This window comes from Lycorma delicatula, chromosome 4, assembly GCF_047948215.1.
Source record: "Lycorma delicatula isolate Av1 chromosome 4, ASM4794821v1, whole genome shotgun sequence".
In the NCBI taxonomy this organism is placed as follows: Eukaryota; Metazoa; Arthropoda; class Insecta; order Hemiptera; family Fulgoridae; genus Lycorma; species Lycorma delicatula.
This window is the reverse complement of record NC_134458.1, coordinates 35819953-35837402: the sequence shown is the minus strand read 5'-3', so window position 1 is coordinate 35837402 and position 17450 is coordinate 35819953. Positions and strand designations below refer to the sequence as shown.

Sequence of the window (17450 nt, the reverse complement as noted above, 5' to 3'; positions counted from 1 at the left end):
GACAATGTTTTTTTCCAATGGAGCGTGGCTTCATCGTATTCACCTTACTGTATTCTTAACAGTCAAAATAATAAAATATGAAATTCTGTTAATTCTAAAACTGTTCATAAAATCTTTCTGATTCTCTAAAAGTTGATATGCAGTAATTTATAAATGGAGATCGGAGGGCCTCATTTTTTCTACCAAAAAAAAAAAAAAAAAAGTTGTAATTAGTATTATAATAAACTTTGTAGTCTTTTTAGAAACGTAAATAGTAAGAACTCCAGTAAAGATTACAACAGACTGCTGGAGCTACATATCACAGCATCAGTTCAACAATATTGATGTTGCATTAGTTTCTGAAGTGAAACTAAGATCTCCATGTAAAGTTGTATCAAACATGAAAACAAACTGATAGTTGCATCAATGCTCAGGGTTGATGTTTTCTACACGTATGAAATACAAGTGAAAAATTACTTTAATTTAGAGTTATTGTTTAATTTATTATGTAATTAAATATTATTTTAATCAGTTAAAAAGCTAATAAAAATGTTGTTATATAATGTGTACTTCAATTTATACTATTTATAAATAGTATAAACAAAAATTGTTGTTAAACAATTTATGTTGTTAGTATAATGTATACTTCTTCAATTTGTATACTTCTTTCTTCTATACTTCTTCAATTTTATAAATGAATTCCAAAAATCTGACAACAGTGCTTATTTTATAAAATCATTTTAATAACCTATACTAAATGAAGTTTCCAAATTAAATGTGTATGGGATGCAATTTTCAAAGAAATGAAATAGCCCTTGCTCATTAATACCTTGCACTAGTTATACACTAAATACCAATTTTATTCCTTGCACCACTAATACAAAAAATATAACACAATATTATTATAGGAATGGGCAACTTCAGACCAGAAAAACTCTAAAATCAAGCTAAATTCTGAAGAAATTATGCTTTATTATAAAATTATAAGATAATAATACAGTCATAAATAATTGGTGGGGCCAAAACACTGAGTGTTAAAAATTACATGGTATAATAAAAACAACTACGTAATGCAATTAAAAGAAAAGTATCTGCTACAATATCATATTGTACTATGTTACCTCAATTTCTTTCCTATTATCAGGCTCTATATTCTCTTGATTATTATCTAAAGTAGTAATCATGACATTGTCAGTCGATGTCACAATTCTTGGTGAAAGCGGAGTAGGTGTTGGAGTAGGTACCGTTGAAATAGGAGGTTGTGGGTTTCCAATACTAACAGCTGTCTTTTCCCAGTCATATGGATCAGATTCTCTAACACCACGTCTTTTCATACATCTTTCTAATAGATTACTCAACATCTGATAGTCTGGCTTGTCACAATATTCCAAAGCCTACAATAAAATACAATGAAAAAAGATTTTTTTTAATGTGTAATTAAATATGAATTAAAAATGCTTGATGCAATCCAGGAATAAACTAACACAAAAATTTTCAACATTCCTGAATAGAATCATAAAGCAAGAATAACTAAGAGATACAGTTTCAAGAATAGTAAACCAAACAGGTCAGATTATTAATTTTGTTTATCCAGAAGATTTTATGATCAACACAACCAGTTCCAATAGTACATCATGAAAGAAATAACTAGTTAAGAAGTAAACAACACATTCATGTTGAAGTTCTTGTGTATTCTAAACACAAGCTAAATTTGTGTTTAAATCATGGAGTAGTACCTAAAAAATAATTCTTTGACATTAACACAATTAATACACCAAACTTAAATGAAAACTGAGAATTACGATAGTTATATTGAATTTTGTTTACATTTATAAGCAATATATAACTTATCTAACAATCAACTTTTTATATTTCAATACCTAGAAGGTAATTAATAGTAGTGGTGTGAGGGTAATTCCAAAATAAATAGATTATAGAACCCTTTATTCTGAATACAGTGACATGTTTCATTATCTTTAAATTTTGCTACTGTCATTTACTGCTATAAAACAATTAAATACATTCACAATCAGCACATGTTACAACTTGAAACTATAGCTTCAAACGAATACTACTTAGTGATGAGATCAAAATAGCTGAATATATTGATATACATATACAATATATAATTAACAAATACTACATAGACTACAATATCAGTGAATTTTGACTCCGCCTTTGCCTTTGCTATAGACAAAGGAAAAATATTCTTTCGGACATCTTCTCTGTCCTACATCGTTGCCCTCTGAACTAGCTTCCAGAAGTTCGCAGAAGCACGAACCCCACACCTAGTTCAATACTTTAACAAGCTATGAGTGATTGTAAATGTCTCATAATAATATGAGTCTATTTTCAGTAATAATGCACACCACAAGAAATGTTGACCGCAACAATGAAATTAAGACCTAGTTCCCTTAATAATCTCAAATGATCAATTCTAAGCCTTAATTTAAATTGCAACTACAGACTCCGGTCTGGTCCACCAGGGAGTAGAGAACAAACATCTTTCTCCCACTCAGTTCCATCGCACAGTCCTGTGTGACATTTACTTCATCATATAATAAACGACCACTGTCAAGATAGTGCTACACCTCTTGCCTGCATGGACAACCATGTCCAATAAATAAGTGCAGCCTAAGGGTGGAAACTAAATTATTACACAGTATGTAACATACTATTATCAAAAACACTTACAACGTAACAATTAATTATGATTAGCACAAGAGATGAGCATATTTAATTACAATAAACAAAGATCAATGACAGCGGCACTGAGACTTGGAAACCAAAAAAAAAAAATTAGAGAATTGTAATTATAAGGAGGAAAAAACAGACCAAAAACATTGTAGGATGGAAGGCTGTACAATCAGCACTATCATGATACGATTCATTCGTTCTTCATTTGCTACAAACCATTAAAAATCACATGAAGGTGAATTTGGAATAACATTACAATAACCAGTTGTTAATTAAAACCAGAGAATCACTGAAATGATTTGTTAAAAATAAATTACTATATTGTGAAAAATGAACATTAGTCTATAATGTAAGGGTCACATGCCAGTATGTGATACACATGGGTTATACCCAGTGTGGTCTACTTGTCACATGATATTGTAATTTAATAATACATGTACACGTAACAAAACAACTTTTTCTGAAAATAAATAAATAATAAAATGAATTTGTCTATTTAATTGTGTGTAATAGATTGTTTGTATTCATTATACCACAAAAAATGAACTTGAACAATTTAAAACTTTTGTTATGTATAACAAAATATATTTTTTTTTATTTTAAATCTGTGGTATAAATTATGCAATAAACGAGAAGTGGATCAAAAATGAGTTACACCCTTGCTATGTTCTTGAACTGAAAGGGATATATATATATATAATATCTTGTGGTGGCAGCAATGGTTGTGTTGTCTTCACGCTCCCCAGCAGCAATTCTTCATGACATTCAGTATGTGTGTAGTGTTATTGTCAATATGGTATGTTCCCTAGAAGTTCATCCAGCATAGAAGTGCGTTCAGTAGTCCGATTTATGTGGGCAAAAAATTACAATTAGTTGTGAAATTCATTGCCAAATTGTTGAGGTATATGGTAAGAATGCAATGTCATGCCTCATGTTCACAAGACGGTCCCAAATGTTCAGAAACAAAAGAACAAATGTGAGTGACGAAATGCATGCTAGGTGTCCTTCAACTTCAAACGTGACAGGTAACGCAGAATGCATGAATAAAATAATCTTGTGTAACCGGCGCATTAAAATCAGAGATTGCAAGTGAACATATCATCACTTATGATAGTGTGTTTGCAATTATTTATGATCAGCTTGGTTACTATAAAATGTGTTCACGGTAGGTGGCATATCTGTTGACAGACAACCATAAACATCAAACATATTGCATCTGCTCTTTCTTTTCTTCAACGTTATTTCAGGACTGGTCCACGTTTTTTAAACAAACCATCAGAGGGGATGAGAGTTGGGTGCTTCATTACACTCCTGAGATTAAACACGCATCACATGAATGGAGACACAGAAATTCACCGCAGCCAAAAAAAAGTGAAAACTTCTCCACATGTTCGAAAGGTTATGCTGACAATCTTTTTCGATTCTGAGGGAGTTGTTCTTTTTGGGTTGGGGTTGTTTTTCTTCACAATACTACTCCTCATTCAGCTCATGTGATAAAGGAGTTACTGCAAAAATTCAAGTGAGACGTGTGGTCTCATTCACCTTACAGCCCTGACCTAGCACCCTGCGACTACCATCTGTTTGGTCTTCTCAACCAAGACCTGGGAGGGGAGCGTTTTACTAATGATGATAAAGAACTGAAGGAAGCAGTCCTTAAATGGCTGAAGGAAATTGAACAAAATTTTTATGAGTGGAATTGAAAAACTTTTCACAAGGTATGAAAAGTATTTAGAAAAACTTGGTGATTATGTCGAAAAACAAATAAAAATAAGTACTTTTTTATTTAATAAAAAAAAAAATTGTCTTATAAATATGTGTTTGTTTCATAGAGGGGGAGTAACTTACTTTCTGATCATCCCTCGTAACTAGTTTAAATTTATGTGTCATGCAAGTTTATTAATACTAATACATAAACAAATATATACATCTCCATGAGCCAAAGTGTATTTGTATGATTAATGTTATGTATGATTAATGGTATGAGTAATTTATTTGATGATCTTTCACTACAGTTCTGAAATTTTGAAACCCTATGCTACCTAATTATCATGTGCAAGTAACTTTTAAATGTTTAAGGTAATTTTGGGCAATAAAATATGTACTGTAATGCTCATTAAATATATATTAAAAAATAGTCTCAGCACAGAAAGTCAGTACTACTAATTCTAAATTATTTGCAAAAAAAGAATCACTTACTTGTATATGTTCTAAAAAAAGGCGGAGATCGGATGGTAAATGTTTAAGCAGTGCTCTATGATCATACTTTTCTTTCATAAGCCCTACTTGTTCTTTGTCTTTTATTTTTCTCCACGGTAACTGACCATTAACAAATTCTACTAACATATAAAATAAAGACCACAGGTCATCATGTCTTCCCATTTCCTAGAGAAAAAAAGAACAACATAAGCATGTTTATTACATATTTAAATATTTATAATAAAACACAAACTGTGAACATAATCCTACAACCACACATTCCTATATAATGTCAATGCACAATGTATGATGAACACTGTATAATGTTATTCCTAGTTCATACTTTGAAATACTAGTTTTAAAGAGCAACAGACAAAATATTTTTGGTTGAATTTATAAGATATATAGTGACACTTAAGCCCATTAATATATGTATATTAAATGTTAATACTGAAAAGATCATAAATCATAACTAAAAGGCAAACAATAACATAAACATTATTTTTATGACTTACAAACTATACAACTTTTCAATTGAAATGTATAACACAGTTATTCAATCTATACAATGAGTGTTCTTAATAATGTATTGAGATTTTGTATCATTTTAGGACTTAAATAATAAATAAAAGAATTTACTACTACAAATCAATTGACTAACACAAAGTCATGTTAATGTTAGGTCATAATTAAAATTAATTATTTTTTTGGTACTTTCTCTAAATGTTTTAAAATAACCATAATTTTAATTATTTTCATCAAAGTGTTCAATTAACATGTTTTCTTGATGAAAAATAGTAATTTTATTGGATTTATTTGCTGTAATAAATTTCACAAAAAGCTGCTTAAAAATTAAGTTTGTAGAAGTTTTAATTGCATTTGTAAAAATATTTTTTCACAAAATATTAAATGGGGGATTCTAATTCAGCCATTTAATGACTTAAATTTTTACTGACGGTTCACTTCTAAGTTTAAACCAGTATCAGGTGGACACCAAGTAAATTACTAGTGGCTGTATGAGCATGAACACACACACACATGTAAAATTTTTTTAAAGAAAAATCAGAGGTTCTTTACTGGCTTTAATTATATTTTATCTTATATGCTCTACCTAATGTTGATGATGTCATGAGCTGTGAAACTTTTTATTAGTAGGTGTAGGGACAACATATACGTGAACAGCACTTATTGTTTACTAAATTTGTAAGCCAATTAGCATGGGTTATCAACTAGCTATTTCTAAATTTCTAACAGTTATGGGCAACATTATAAACAGTGATGGATAACTTTCAAGGAAATCAGGGTAGACTGGTGATAATGGAAAATGATTTGATTACTGTTTGTCCACTAAGTTACTTTTTTCATTAATTTTTCAAAACACAAAAACTAACTACATGTTTTTAAATAAAATAAGTAATGGTTAAATATATTAAGTAATGTTTTTAAGAAATTTTACCTTATTTTTGTGTGCATTGATAGAGGCATAACGTACAGTCCCTCTAAAGCCGGCTGCAGCTCTAGGAGGCCTAACTTCTCCTGTTGCTGTGGTGTACTGCCGTGCTAAACCAAAATCTAGCATATAAACTTTGCGGCAATTTGAAGGCAAGCGGCCAACAGAAAAATTTGACTGTAAAGAAATGAACAAAAATATCAACATTAACAGATTAAAATAAAAGTTACCAAATAGCAAGAGGATTAGAATATATTTTACTCTTATAGCAGTTGCATAACCCTAGCAAATTCTCAACAATTAAATATAAAACAAATCAAACTTCGGTGAATCAAATGCTACAGTTGTATAACATAATTACAAATTTTAAAATACTGATATATTTAAAAATAAATCTTTACAACTATGATGCAACAAAAAATTTCAAAAAAAATCTAAATCTAAAATCTGCCAACAGCTTTCTGAGTACAAGAAAAGATTGTTACAAGAATTTCTGACGACTGTCAGTAACACCAGGAATGCCTCCCAAAAGAGATAAAGTAAAAAAGCTACATTTAATTAACAACATCCAATAATCATAAAATTTGCACTTTCCCTTTAATTAAATAAGTGCATGTTGCAGGCATTGAGTGTCTAATAATAACAGTTGAATATAGAATTAAAAAATAAGACTTTCATATAGGAAGAAATATATATTTATCAGAAATCACGATACCAGTAGACAAAAGACTATTTCAACAAATTTTCTTACAGTATTCATTTAACTGAAGTAAAATTCCTAGTAACCAGTTTGAAAACAATGAATAAATATTTCCAGTTCTCTTTAAACTAAAAATACTAAAATCTCCCTTAAACAAAACAATTTTAATTGTGTACTACTTCAAAGTTTTATTATAAAACAAAAAAAACAAAAACAAATAATTTTAACATATTTTTAAACATAGTAACAATAAAAGGCAGTAAAATATCAAATTAAAAGTAGAGTTACTGAAAAATGAACAATCTGAAGTGTTGTTACTTAAACCCTGAATTATTATTATTACTCGTTGTTCAATTTTGTTTTAATAACCGTATTCTCCTAGTAGTGATATGCTTGAGAATGAGTGAAACAGCAATTGGGCTCAGAGTTGTATTATAGCATGTTTAAAGAAAAACAAATTATTTAAAATTAAAAAAAAAGCTGCTGCTAAAAGATTGCAGTATAAATCATATGTACAATAAATGTTAAGGCTCTTACTGCAATAAGGTTAAGAGTTTAAGTATGGAGGCACGTGGCCCCTGACACTCAAGTAGAAGAAAGAACTATCGGTGGAGTTCATCTAATGGTTGAAGGCCAAACATTAAACCTAACTCAAACATCCATGTTTTTAGAAATTATACAACAAATCCTTGCTTCTAATTCTCATTTTTATATATTATGCACATGTATAGAGCTACAATGCATTTATTATTATCTGATCTCATTTTTATTGGAAAAAATAAAAGAATTGAAATAATTTTATAATCATTTTTAGAAACCCTGATTTCTGTATTCTGGTTCTTAGCAATTAAATTCTCACTGCCACTTCAGCAAAAATAATGATAAAATACGGTAATCATCTGCAGTACAAGGTATCACAGAACTGTTCGAAAAATAAAGGAAACATTAACACATACAGTGATAGACTCTTCCTTTTAGGTTAACCAATAGTGATGATACTGTATGTATCTACAGACTATCTTTATCAACTTCTCAGTCTAAATAATAAACTAAAAATAACATTAAGAATAAATTATAGTTTAGTTGATAGCATTTAGGGGCAGTGTAACACCCCTAAAATTATGGAGATGTACCCGACATATACCCGCATCAAAACAGGCCATTTTAAATGAAAACTGAACAATTAAAAAATTGTTTACTTAATAAAATACATTTGGCTAAAAAAAAATAAAAAAATGTAAAAACTTTAATGAAGTAAAAACTAAAACTGAATTAAATTTCATACAGGAAACTATTATTTTCAGATTATGTCTAATGTTATATGCCAAAGCATGGCACTGATCAGGTACCAACAGATATTACAGGCCACTAAAAACTAAAATATATTACTACTGAAGTTATAAAAATTTTAATTTACAGTAACAACATGCATCTATACATTTGCTACCAATTAAAATCTAATTTACTACAAGCATAAGTAACAGTACATCCTTACTGGTTTAATATCTCTATGCAAAAATCCAACTTGATGAATACTACCAATAGCACGTAAAATCTGATGACCTAAACGGAGAGTAGTTGATAAAGTAAAAGCTCCTCTCGGCTGAGCTCTCCTTAATTCAGCCAAATTCTTACCTGTCAAAATATCAAAGTATGACAATTATTAACAGATATGATTTCAAACAAAATACACATAACAGAAATGTACAGAACGTTATAAATTTTCATTTTTTAATTCTATCCTATCGCTCTGGAACCAAACAGCACCCAACTCTAAGATTTATTTTTGACTAATCAATTAAAAAAATAGGACAAAAATTAATAGTGGTAAATGCTAGTTCACAATAATCAGAAAAGCACAAGCTTTGAATAACATCAATTTATGAACATCAAACATTAAGCAAAGCATATATATATCATATTAACATAATTCAATACAAGGTATACGATTTAACTTAAGGAGAAATAATGTTAATTTGAATAATACTGCAACATGAGGAGATTACATTTAATGTGATCGCCTGATTTAAAAAATAAATTTTTTAAATAGTTGTGGGAATAGATTCAATTTAAAACAGAATTATTAACCTATTCAAGAAGTAAACATCAGAACTAGTAAAAATATTCCACAGAAAGATTGATTCATAAAGCCAAAATGAAACTTTTATCCATATTAAAGGCTCTTCAGTATCAGTGAATAATTTAAAGAAAAAATGAACTAACAAAAAACTACTGGATTATAAAACATCAATCAATGCAATCATACATACCATGATCAAATCAAAATACAACAGTCATATCATAATACTTTCCTACCATAATTTTCTATTAAAACATCTTTTAATATAATTCCATACAAAATAACACCAGGATTTCCAGCTGTTTCTCCAATCAACAAATTCAAGTACACCTTAACCAATTAAGAGAACACACTGGGGAATAATATTTTAAAGTAAAATAATATGAATTAAGTATAGCAACAAAAACTTTTATCACTATATGCCAGGAGAATTACACGTTATTTACACAAAAATAAGATAATAAAATTCATGCAGGAAGAAACAGTAGTGCATTAGTCTAAGCTTAGTTTAGTAGGATTTCATTCTCATGACATGACTAGGTAATTTTAATGTCCAGACATGTCAAAAAAAATCTTTTTTTCAATAAATGTTTAAATACAGCAATAAACCCCACTCAATACCCAAATATTACAGCAATTATTTAATCAAAGATATCCAGACACTTGGGAAAAGGAAACTTGATCCAAGTGTCATATTTCATAAGGCAACAAACTGAGAGGAAACTTCAAGACAAAAAGGTCTGTTCAAAGATCTCATGTAATTACAATAATAATTAATTCTCAAGGATATTTATTGGTGCAAAGAAACCCAACAAGTTTTCTTACTAGTTTAATCTGTTTTTCCTTATTTGAAGATTAACAAAAACTAGAATAAGGCGGAACAAATCAAATAGAAGATAAATTTCAAGTACAAAAGCACTGGTGAGATCCCGTTAAAATAAACAGTATTGTTTGTTGAATTATATAGTATAATTTTATGGATACAGTATATAATGCATTGTTTAACCTAATGTTTAATGTAATATACTGTTGTATGATTTACAGGTAAAATGTGCAGACAAATATTATATTTAAAAAAGGCATTATTATTTATAAAAGATTGTAATGCAAATTCATGGACATAAAAGAAATAACAGAATGAAAATGAAAATCATCCCTTTATAACCAAATACAGTATATATATATATATATATATGTATGTGTGTGTGTGTGTGTGTGTGTGTACACAACCCAAAGTACGCAAACTGCACTCACAGATATACACTCATACATTTTATTTAGTTACTTAGTAGTCATTAGTTTACATTGACAAAAGCTACTTTATCAGCATCATTTACAAACAAAAAAGCTAATACTATATAAAAACCAATGAAAATCAGCAACAATCCCAGAATTATTTTTATAAGTATACAATTATAAATTGTATACTTATTACTTTATTAGTATTGTATACTTGTTAAATTTTTGAACCTTTATAACCTATGTAACAGTTACTGAAACCTTGTACAATAAAGAAATATCTCACTTGAGGATGCAACTAACTGCATAATAATTACTATTATAGTGGGCGGCATATTGCTGTACACATAGGCTGACAGCCGGCTTACCACACTATTAACTATCCTGAACAACTCTGACAATGTACTGCATACTATGCAAGTATACAGAGCTATATGAGATGTTTTCGTAAAGGAATGACAGTCTAACTGTTCCAACCATCCTATCAGTCAATCTCTCTCGCATGCAATGTGCACAGCTACACGCACGCTGCCCACTAAACTAACCCCCTTAAAAAAAAAAATTATAGATACAGATCTAGTTGGTATTAGATATTTTTCTACCTTGTGGACCCTGGATACTGTTTTGAATGTTAATGTTTATGACCAATTTATCAGAATAGAAAACAGTGTGATGTCTCAAATTTAAGTAGGCTATTTAAAAAAAAACTTTTTTGTTAAAGTGAAAATAATTATTGACTTGTTTTAAAATTAATTATAAAATCAGCTGCACATATTTTTATTAGATATTTATTTCTTGTTGACAAGAAATAAAGAATTACTGTTAATATGTAAAACAGCAATAAATTTTTTAAAATGCGATTAAATTTAAGTATTTCATACTATAAAGGATTAAAAATAAATCTTTTAATACATAAAAAAAAACTACTTTGTTACAATGACGGATTTTATCTAACTTTTTACGTAAAATTAAATAAAAATATATAATTTTGGAAAATAAAATAACAGAAACCACTAATGAATACACAAATTCAGTGGTGTTAAAATCAGTAAGCTGAACACAAACTTACCAATTTACATAAAAAGCACTTTTTGAATCTATATATAATCAATTATCTTAGGAAATGCATTGACTTCATCATATGTTATAACTTAATTTAAACTGCTGTCGTAGTCTAAATCAACTAAATGATAGTTGATCATGACAATTACCAATTTTAATATACGACAATACATTATCCAAGATATTATTCTAATAATTGAAGATGAATCCATGGAAGATTCAAGAAGCGCTTTTTATGTAAATTTACAAGTTTACATTAAGCTTGGAGTTGATTGGTATATTATGGATTATTTTTGCAAGTATTACTGATGAAAACATGAACATGTTTAATAATTATATATATATATATATATATATATATATACAGGGGCACAAAAATAAAAATAAATGTTTATAATTAAAATAACACCTTTCTTAATTGTTTAATCTCCATCTCAATGCATGATTATCTTAATGTAAAACAAGTACACTATTAGGCTTAACAGCCATTTTCGTAAAAATAATCAAAGGTTGATGTAATTGGTAAATTTACATGGCAAAAAGTTAGTAAATCATATATGTAGCACTTTGTTTTAAAATGATTACACTATTTTTACCAGAGAGTAGATAAAAAAGAAATATATAAAAAAATATGATTGAGAGTTGGTCTAACATGAAAATTAGCATTTGACATAACATTAAACATATTTAGCTTAGATATAAAATATTTTTTTTTTAAATTGCATCACTTTTCTAATTAGACAATAAAATAAACTTTTACTTCATTTTAATATTACAACTTTGGAGATGCTACATACACATTTTAAACAAGAGAGTGATGAAATGATATGTGAAAAAAAGAGCATAAGACTAAATTTAAAAAAAAATGATTTCATAATGCAATTTACATTTTAAGTACGGCTTACAATAAAAACTATGGACTACCTGCATATCTTTAATTTATTAGATACAGTATTTGAGTGTTGGAATCAGGAATGAATGGAATAAGAGTATGACATGTTTTATACCTGCTGAAGTTTACCAGACAGGTCAACAGTTGCTGCTCCATAGACATCAAGAGGTATAGCATAAGTGATAATATTGACAACTGATGGATAATAAACTTAAAATTAATTGCTTACCTTTATGTTCATAATTGTAATGACAATAATCAACACAAAAACAGATTCTGTTAATGAAGTCATAAAATTACTAATAAGAAAGATGATACCATCAGTCCACACTGACGTAACAAATGCTGCTAACCTAACATGAACATTGCAAAGTTCAACAAATATAATTTATAAATGACCTGTCACCTGCATTCGCTCTAATTTCAAACCAAAGGAACATTAGACACCTTATGTTATTCATTTTATTCAATTTATACCGAATGTTTAAGGAAGTTCCATTAAATAAATAAAAAATGTCTATGTATATATATATATATATAATATGAATAATAAAATATAAAATTCTATTAATATAAACAACCTAGTACAGAATATTAAGATAAGACATATTTTACCTTAATTTTATCATAAGAGTACTTTTGTGGGATCCTACGTCCTCAATCATGATTAAGTATTTAATTGCATATTAATTAATTAATATTACTCCAACTGCATATTAATATGCAGTTTAATAAGATCCCGGGAAAGTACTTTCATGATAAAATTAAGGAAAGATATTTCTTATCTCAATATTCTGTACTAGGTGATTTATATTAATAAAATTAAAAATATAATTTAACAGTACAGAGAAATAATATGAAACTTAAAAAGATTAATTTCAGTAAAATAATATACAACTACATACACATAATAAAACTGTAATTCTTAAAATAAGACGAAACCAATTTTCTTGATCACAATACAAAATTTTCAGGGGATAAGATCATTTACATACAGTTGATGAAAACTTCCAAATCTCAGCTATAAGTAACAAAAATATTAGGACAAATGATTTTTATACTAGTCAAATGAACCGATTAATTTCTAAATCAAACAAAATAGAGGGCTTATTTGATTTAGGAATCAAATAAATATTAGCTTATTTTTGATATCTCCATTCATAAAACAAGAATAGAATTTACAGAAAGGTATAAAAAAATCAACTCGTACAATTTGAACAGACCTTCTATATTTTACCAATAAAAAATTATAATAAGCTATCAAGAAAATAATTATTTAATGCAATAAATTACAACTTGAAAAAAAGGCACGCTAATAACAGCAAAAAATCAAACTAATCACAATGCAAAAACTAAAAATAATATTACAAAAATCTATCAAAAAATGAAATAAACTGATAAAAAACTTATTTTGATAATACCTTGAAGCTGCATAACAACATAATTGAACCTGTCATTTCGGCCACAACCAATAAATCTGCATACATGTTCTCTTCCTACAAAACAGTACATAATTATAAAAATTAATAAAAATATAAATAAACTACAAAAATTTAAGCACACACATGTATATATATAACTTTTTGTAGTTTATATATATAATTTAAAAATATATGTAATATCGTGTAAGCAATTTATTAACTTAAATCACAATTGTCAAAACAATAAATGGATTTTGGAGTTAGGAAATTGTTTATGAAGGTTATGGTATATTAGTTTAGCTCTTTACACACCCAGTAATTGTTAAATGCCTTATTGCCATGAATTCTCACCATTAAATGCTTGCAGTTCAGGTACTTATCGCTATTTGCTAATCACCTTCTGTCATTTAGGTGAATATTAAAAAAATTATGAAGGGCGTGTAATGTGGATCAGTACAGAACCAACCATCAATATTGGTTGTAAATATCTACTAAAGTAAACTTAATGACTACAGCAGAAAGAAGTTGACTAAAACATAAAAAAAATATACTTTCTGTGTCCATTAATTACAAGCGTGCAACATGATATCATAAGCTCTTTAAAAATTTAGATATCTGCTCTTACACCCATGTAATATATTACAACTTAAAACCAAATAATTATTATTTGCTCACTAATATAATTATAATGAAATATGCACACACTAAAAAAATCATTTCTATCTGTTTGAAGAAATATGCGATCAATCAGACTGTCATTTTAGAAATGTCAGAGGAACTTTACACAGACAGAATCAACATTTTACGATAATAATTTTTGACAAAAAAATGTCAAAATCAGTATAAAAGAACTGCTGTACTTCTAAGAAACAGAAATATATTCTCACACATGTATAGAAACTTTTCTTTTTCCTGTTTAGCCTCTGGGAATCACCATTCAAGTATTACTTCAGGGCATGAATGAGGATGATACGTATGAGTGTAAATTAAGTATAGTCTTGTACGGTCTCAGTTCAATCATTTCTGAGATGTGTGGTTAATTGAAACCCAACCACCAAAGAACACCGGTATCCATGATCTAGTATTCAAATCTGAATAGAAGTAACTGCCTTTACTAGGACTTGACTGCTGGAACTCTTGACTTCCAAATCAGGTGATTTTGGAAGACGCGTTCACTACTAGACACCAACCCGGTTGGGTCACATGTATATATACTAACATACATGAACTCAACAAACAAGTTTCTAATGGGTGTTTTTGAAACCTGAAACCTATTTCTTCCCACTTTCAAGAAAGTTCCAATCTGATGAAAAATTCCAAAATTATGTCACCTATATCTATAGTTCAGGACTTAATTATAATTGAATAATAAAGCAATTTTCTGAAGAAAATAGATATTTCTTTTTATACCCAAGTAATTTTGTTAAAGCAAGTAGTTATTTTTACTAGTAACCAAAAATTTATACGATACCTTGCAATTTTTTTAGTACGGCAACTTCCATTTTTAATACTTGTTTTGGTTGCCGTGCAGATTCAACTTTCAGTGCAACCTGTTCTTTAGTAACTAGATCAAGTCCTTCATATATCTCTCCAAAGCCACCACCACCAATCTTCCTTACCTAAAAAAATAAAACAATTTAAAAAATAACTTCATGAAAACATGAATAATCCTGCAAATTAAAATAATTTGCTAATCTGCTGAACTTTAATCAGATTTTTCTTATTCTGAAATGGTTGTCTGAGGAAATAATTACAAACTGTCAGATTACTAAAATAAAACATAAATTCTGTAGCAACATTATAAAACTGGTGAAAAGAGGAATTTATTTCTTTTCAAATAAAATAACATGAAACATGCATAGTTTGTTCCAAGGACAGGTTTCAGTTGTCCAGGACATATTCTTCAATCTCTGCTTTACCAACACTGAACATAACGAAAGTGTTCCACATGGATGTGAAATTAGACTGTCGACTGCTGGTGGTTACTGACCACATACTTTATAGTATGGCAATGAGTTTATTTTCAAAACAGAATGGGAAATTAAATCTTGAAAAGGCTCATATATATATACATACACAGGAATTCAGGAGGAAAGGGAAATAATTTGGGAACTGATTCTAGAGCTTAAAATAAGGAAAAAAATTCACACAAACATATCTAGACACTTTGTTATCGGGTACCAGCTAGCAAAATATTTCACCCAGATTTCAGTGTCCTGGTAAAATAAGGCCAGAGTGAAATTTTAAGGCTTATATTTATAAGGGATACACTTCATAGTTTCTTATATTTTTTAACCTGAAGAATCAAAATAAGTCCCAGAACTGCATCTCGGACAATTTTCATGACATCCAACATAAAACAGATAAGACCAGTGACAAAAACACATTTTTTTAGGTTTGAAGTACAAAAACTTTGCTAAGTGACTAATAAATGCATAAATTTCATCATCAAAACATGTAGAGAATTTAATTCTGAAAAAATTGATCTATAAAGTTCATAAAAAAGAAACAAAATATTTATTATTAAAAATAAAATAACAGAAAGATGTTATGAATTTGAAAAAATTAAGAACAGCAGATTTTATTAATACAAGTAGTTCCGAACTGTAAAATATTTAATTATCTTTGCGAGAATGGTACACTTGCCAGTGCTCATTTTCCTCTGAATATCAACTGGTACATGGTGATCCATTGTGCTCATTGAGTACAATGAGCACACGAAGAATTTCTACATTACTCATTAATCCACAAATGTGGAATGTTGAATCCATATTTACATGAAATTCAACATTTTCATGTGAGTGTATCCTTACATGTTCAGAAAGTTTAACACTTTCATCTTGGTGATCATGCCAGACTACTGCAGTTTTGTCAATGGATCAACAATAGTTACCACTTACTTCCTCTTATACTATTTTTGGACGAAGCTAATTTTAGCCATAATGGCATTAACAACACACAAAAATCACATCGGTGGTCTGAAGAAAACCCACATGTAGTAGTTGAATCATATTTCTAGCAACAATTTTTGGTGAATGTTTGATGGGGCATGATCAACCAATTATTAGGCCTTTTCATACTAGAACATATCAAGAGGAGAGATTATCTGGAATTTTTAAACAATGATTTAGTTACAGCGCTTGAAAATTTCTCCTTGGTGAAATAAATTGAAATGTACTCTCAACTTGATTGAGCCGCAAAACATTTCATGAATGAAGTAAAACAATTTTTAGATGAAGAATTTAATGACAAATGGGTTAGAAATAGAGGGATTGGCCACCTAGATCAATAGACCTTATTCCCTTGATTTCTTAATGGGAATGGATAAAATTGAGGTAACAAGCAAAAAGTACACAAATGTTGAACTGATTGCTTGCCTTCTCAATGCTACTGCCTTCATCAAGAAATGTGAAGATAACAATAGGTTACCGACATAAAATGTAAGGAAACAATTGAAAAGTACAAAGATGTCAATTACCCATTTAACAAAGTTACTGTATGTCAAACATAAAAAACAGGGTTTTTTACTTAAATTTATTCATTTTCATCCCAAATTTCTCAAAAACTACTGCATATACAGTTCTGGGACTAAGGGTCTAAATTCTGCAAGACTAAGGGTTTGTGAATAATCAATGTCAAAAGTAGACTCTAGCCATATTACTTATAACATGGTTATAGTAGCAAAACTTAATTCAGCTGCAAAATGAACACAGAAAGAAGCTGTGTGCAAGAAC

The 17450-nt window shown here is 28.9% G+C and overlaps 1 protein-coding gene across 11 annotated transcripts in view; it reads right to left on the bottom strand.

The window, feature by feature from the left end:
• Positions 1–17450, bottom strand: part of Asator (tau-tubulin kinase asator) — a 492107-nt gene that overhangs the window by 56954 nt on the left and 417703 nt on the right. For all 11 annotated transcript variants that reach the window (XM_075362723.1, XM_075362728.1, XM_075362719.1 and 8 more), the window contains exons 3-8: positions 15188–15335; positions 13717–13791; positions 8518–8657; positions 6329–6499; positions 4873–5058; positions 1101–1373 (exon numbers count right to left, since the gene is read on the bottom strand). In XM_075362723.1, the coding sequence (XP_075218838.1) occupies positions 1101–1373; positions 4873–5058; positions 6329–6499; positions 8518–8657; positions 13717–13791; positions 15188–15335 (993 nt within the window). The remainder of the gene's footprint in view (positions 1–1100; positions 1374–4872; positions 5059–6328; positions 6500–8517; positions 8658–13716; positions 13792–15187; positions 15336–17450) is intronic.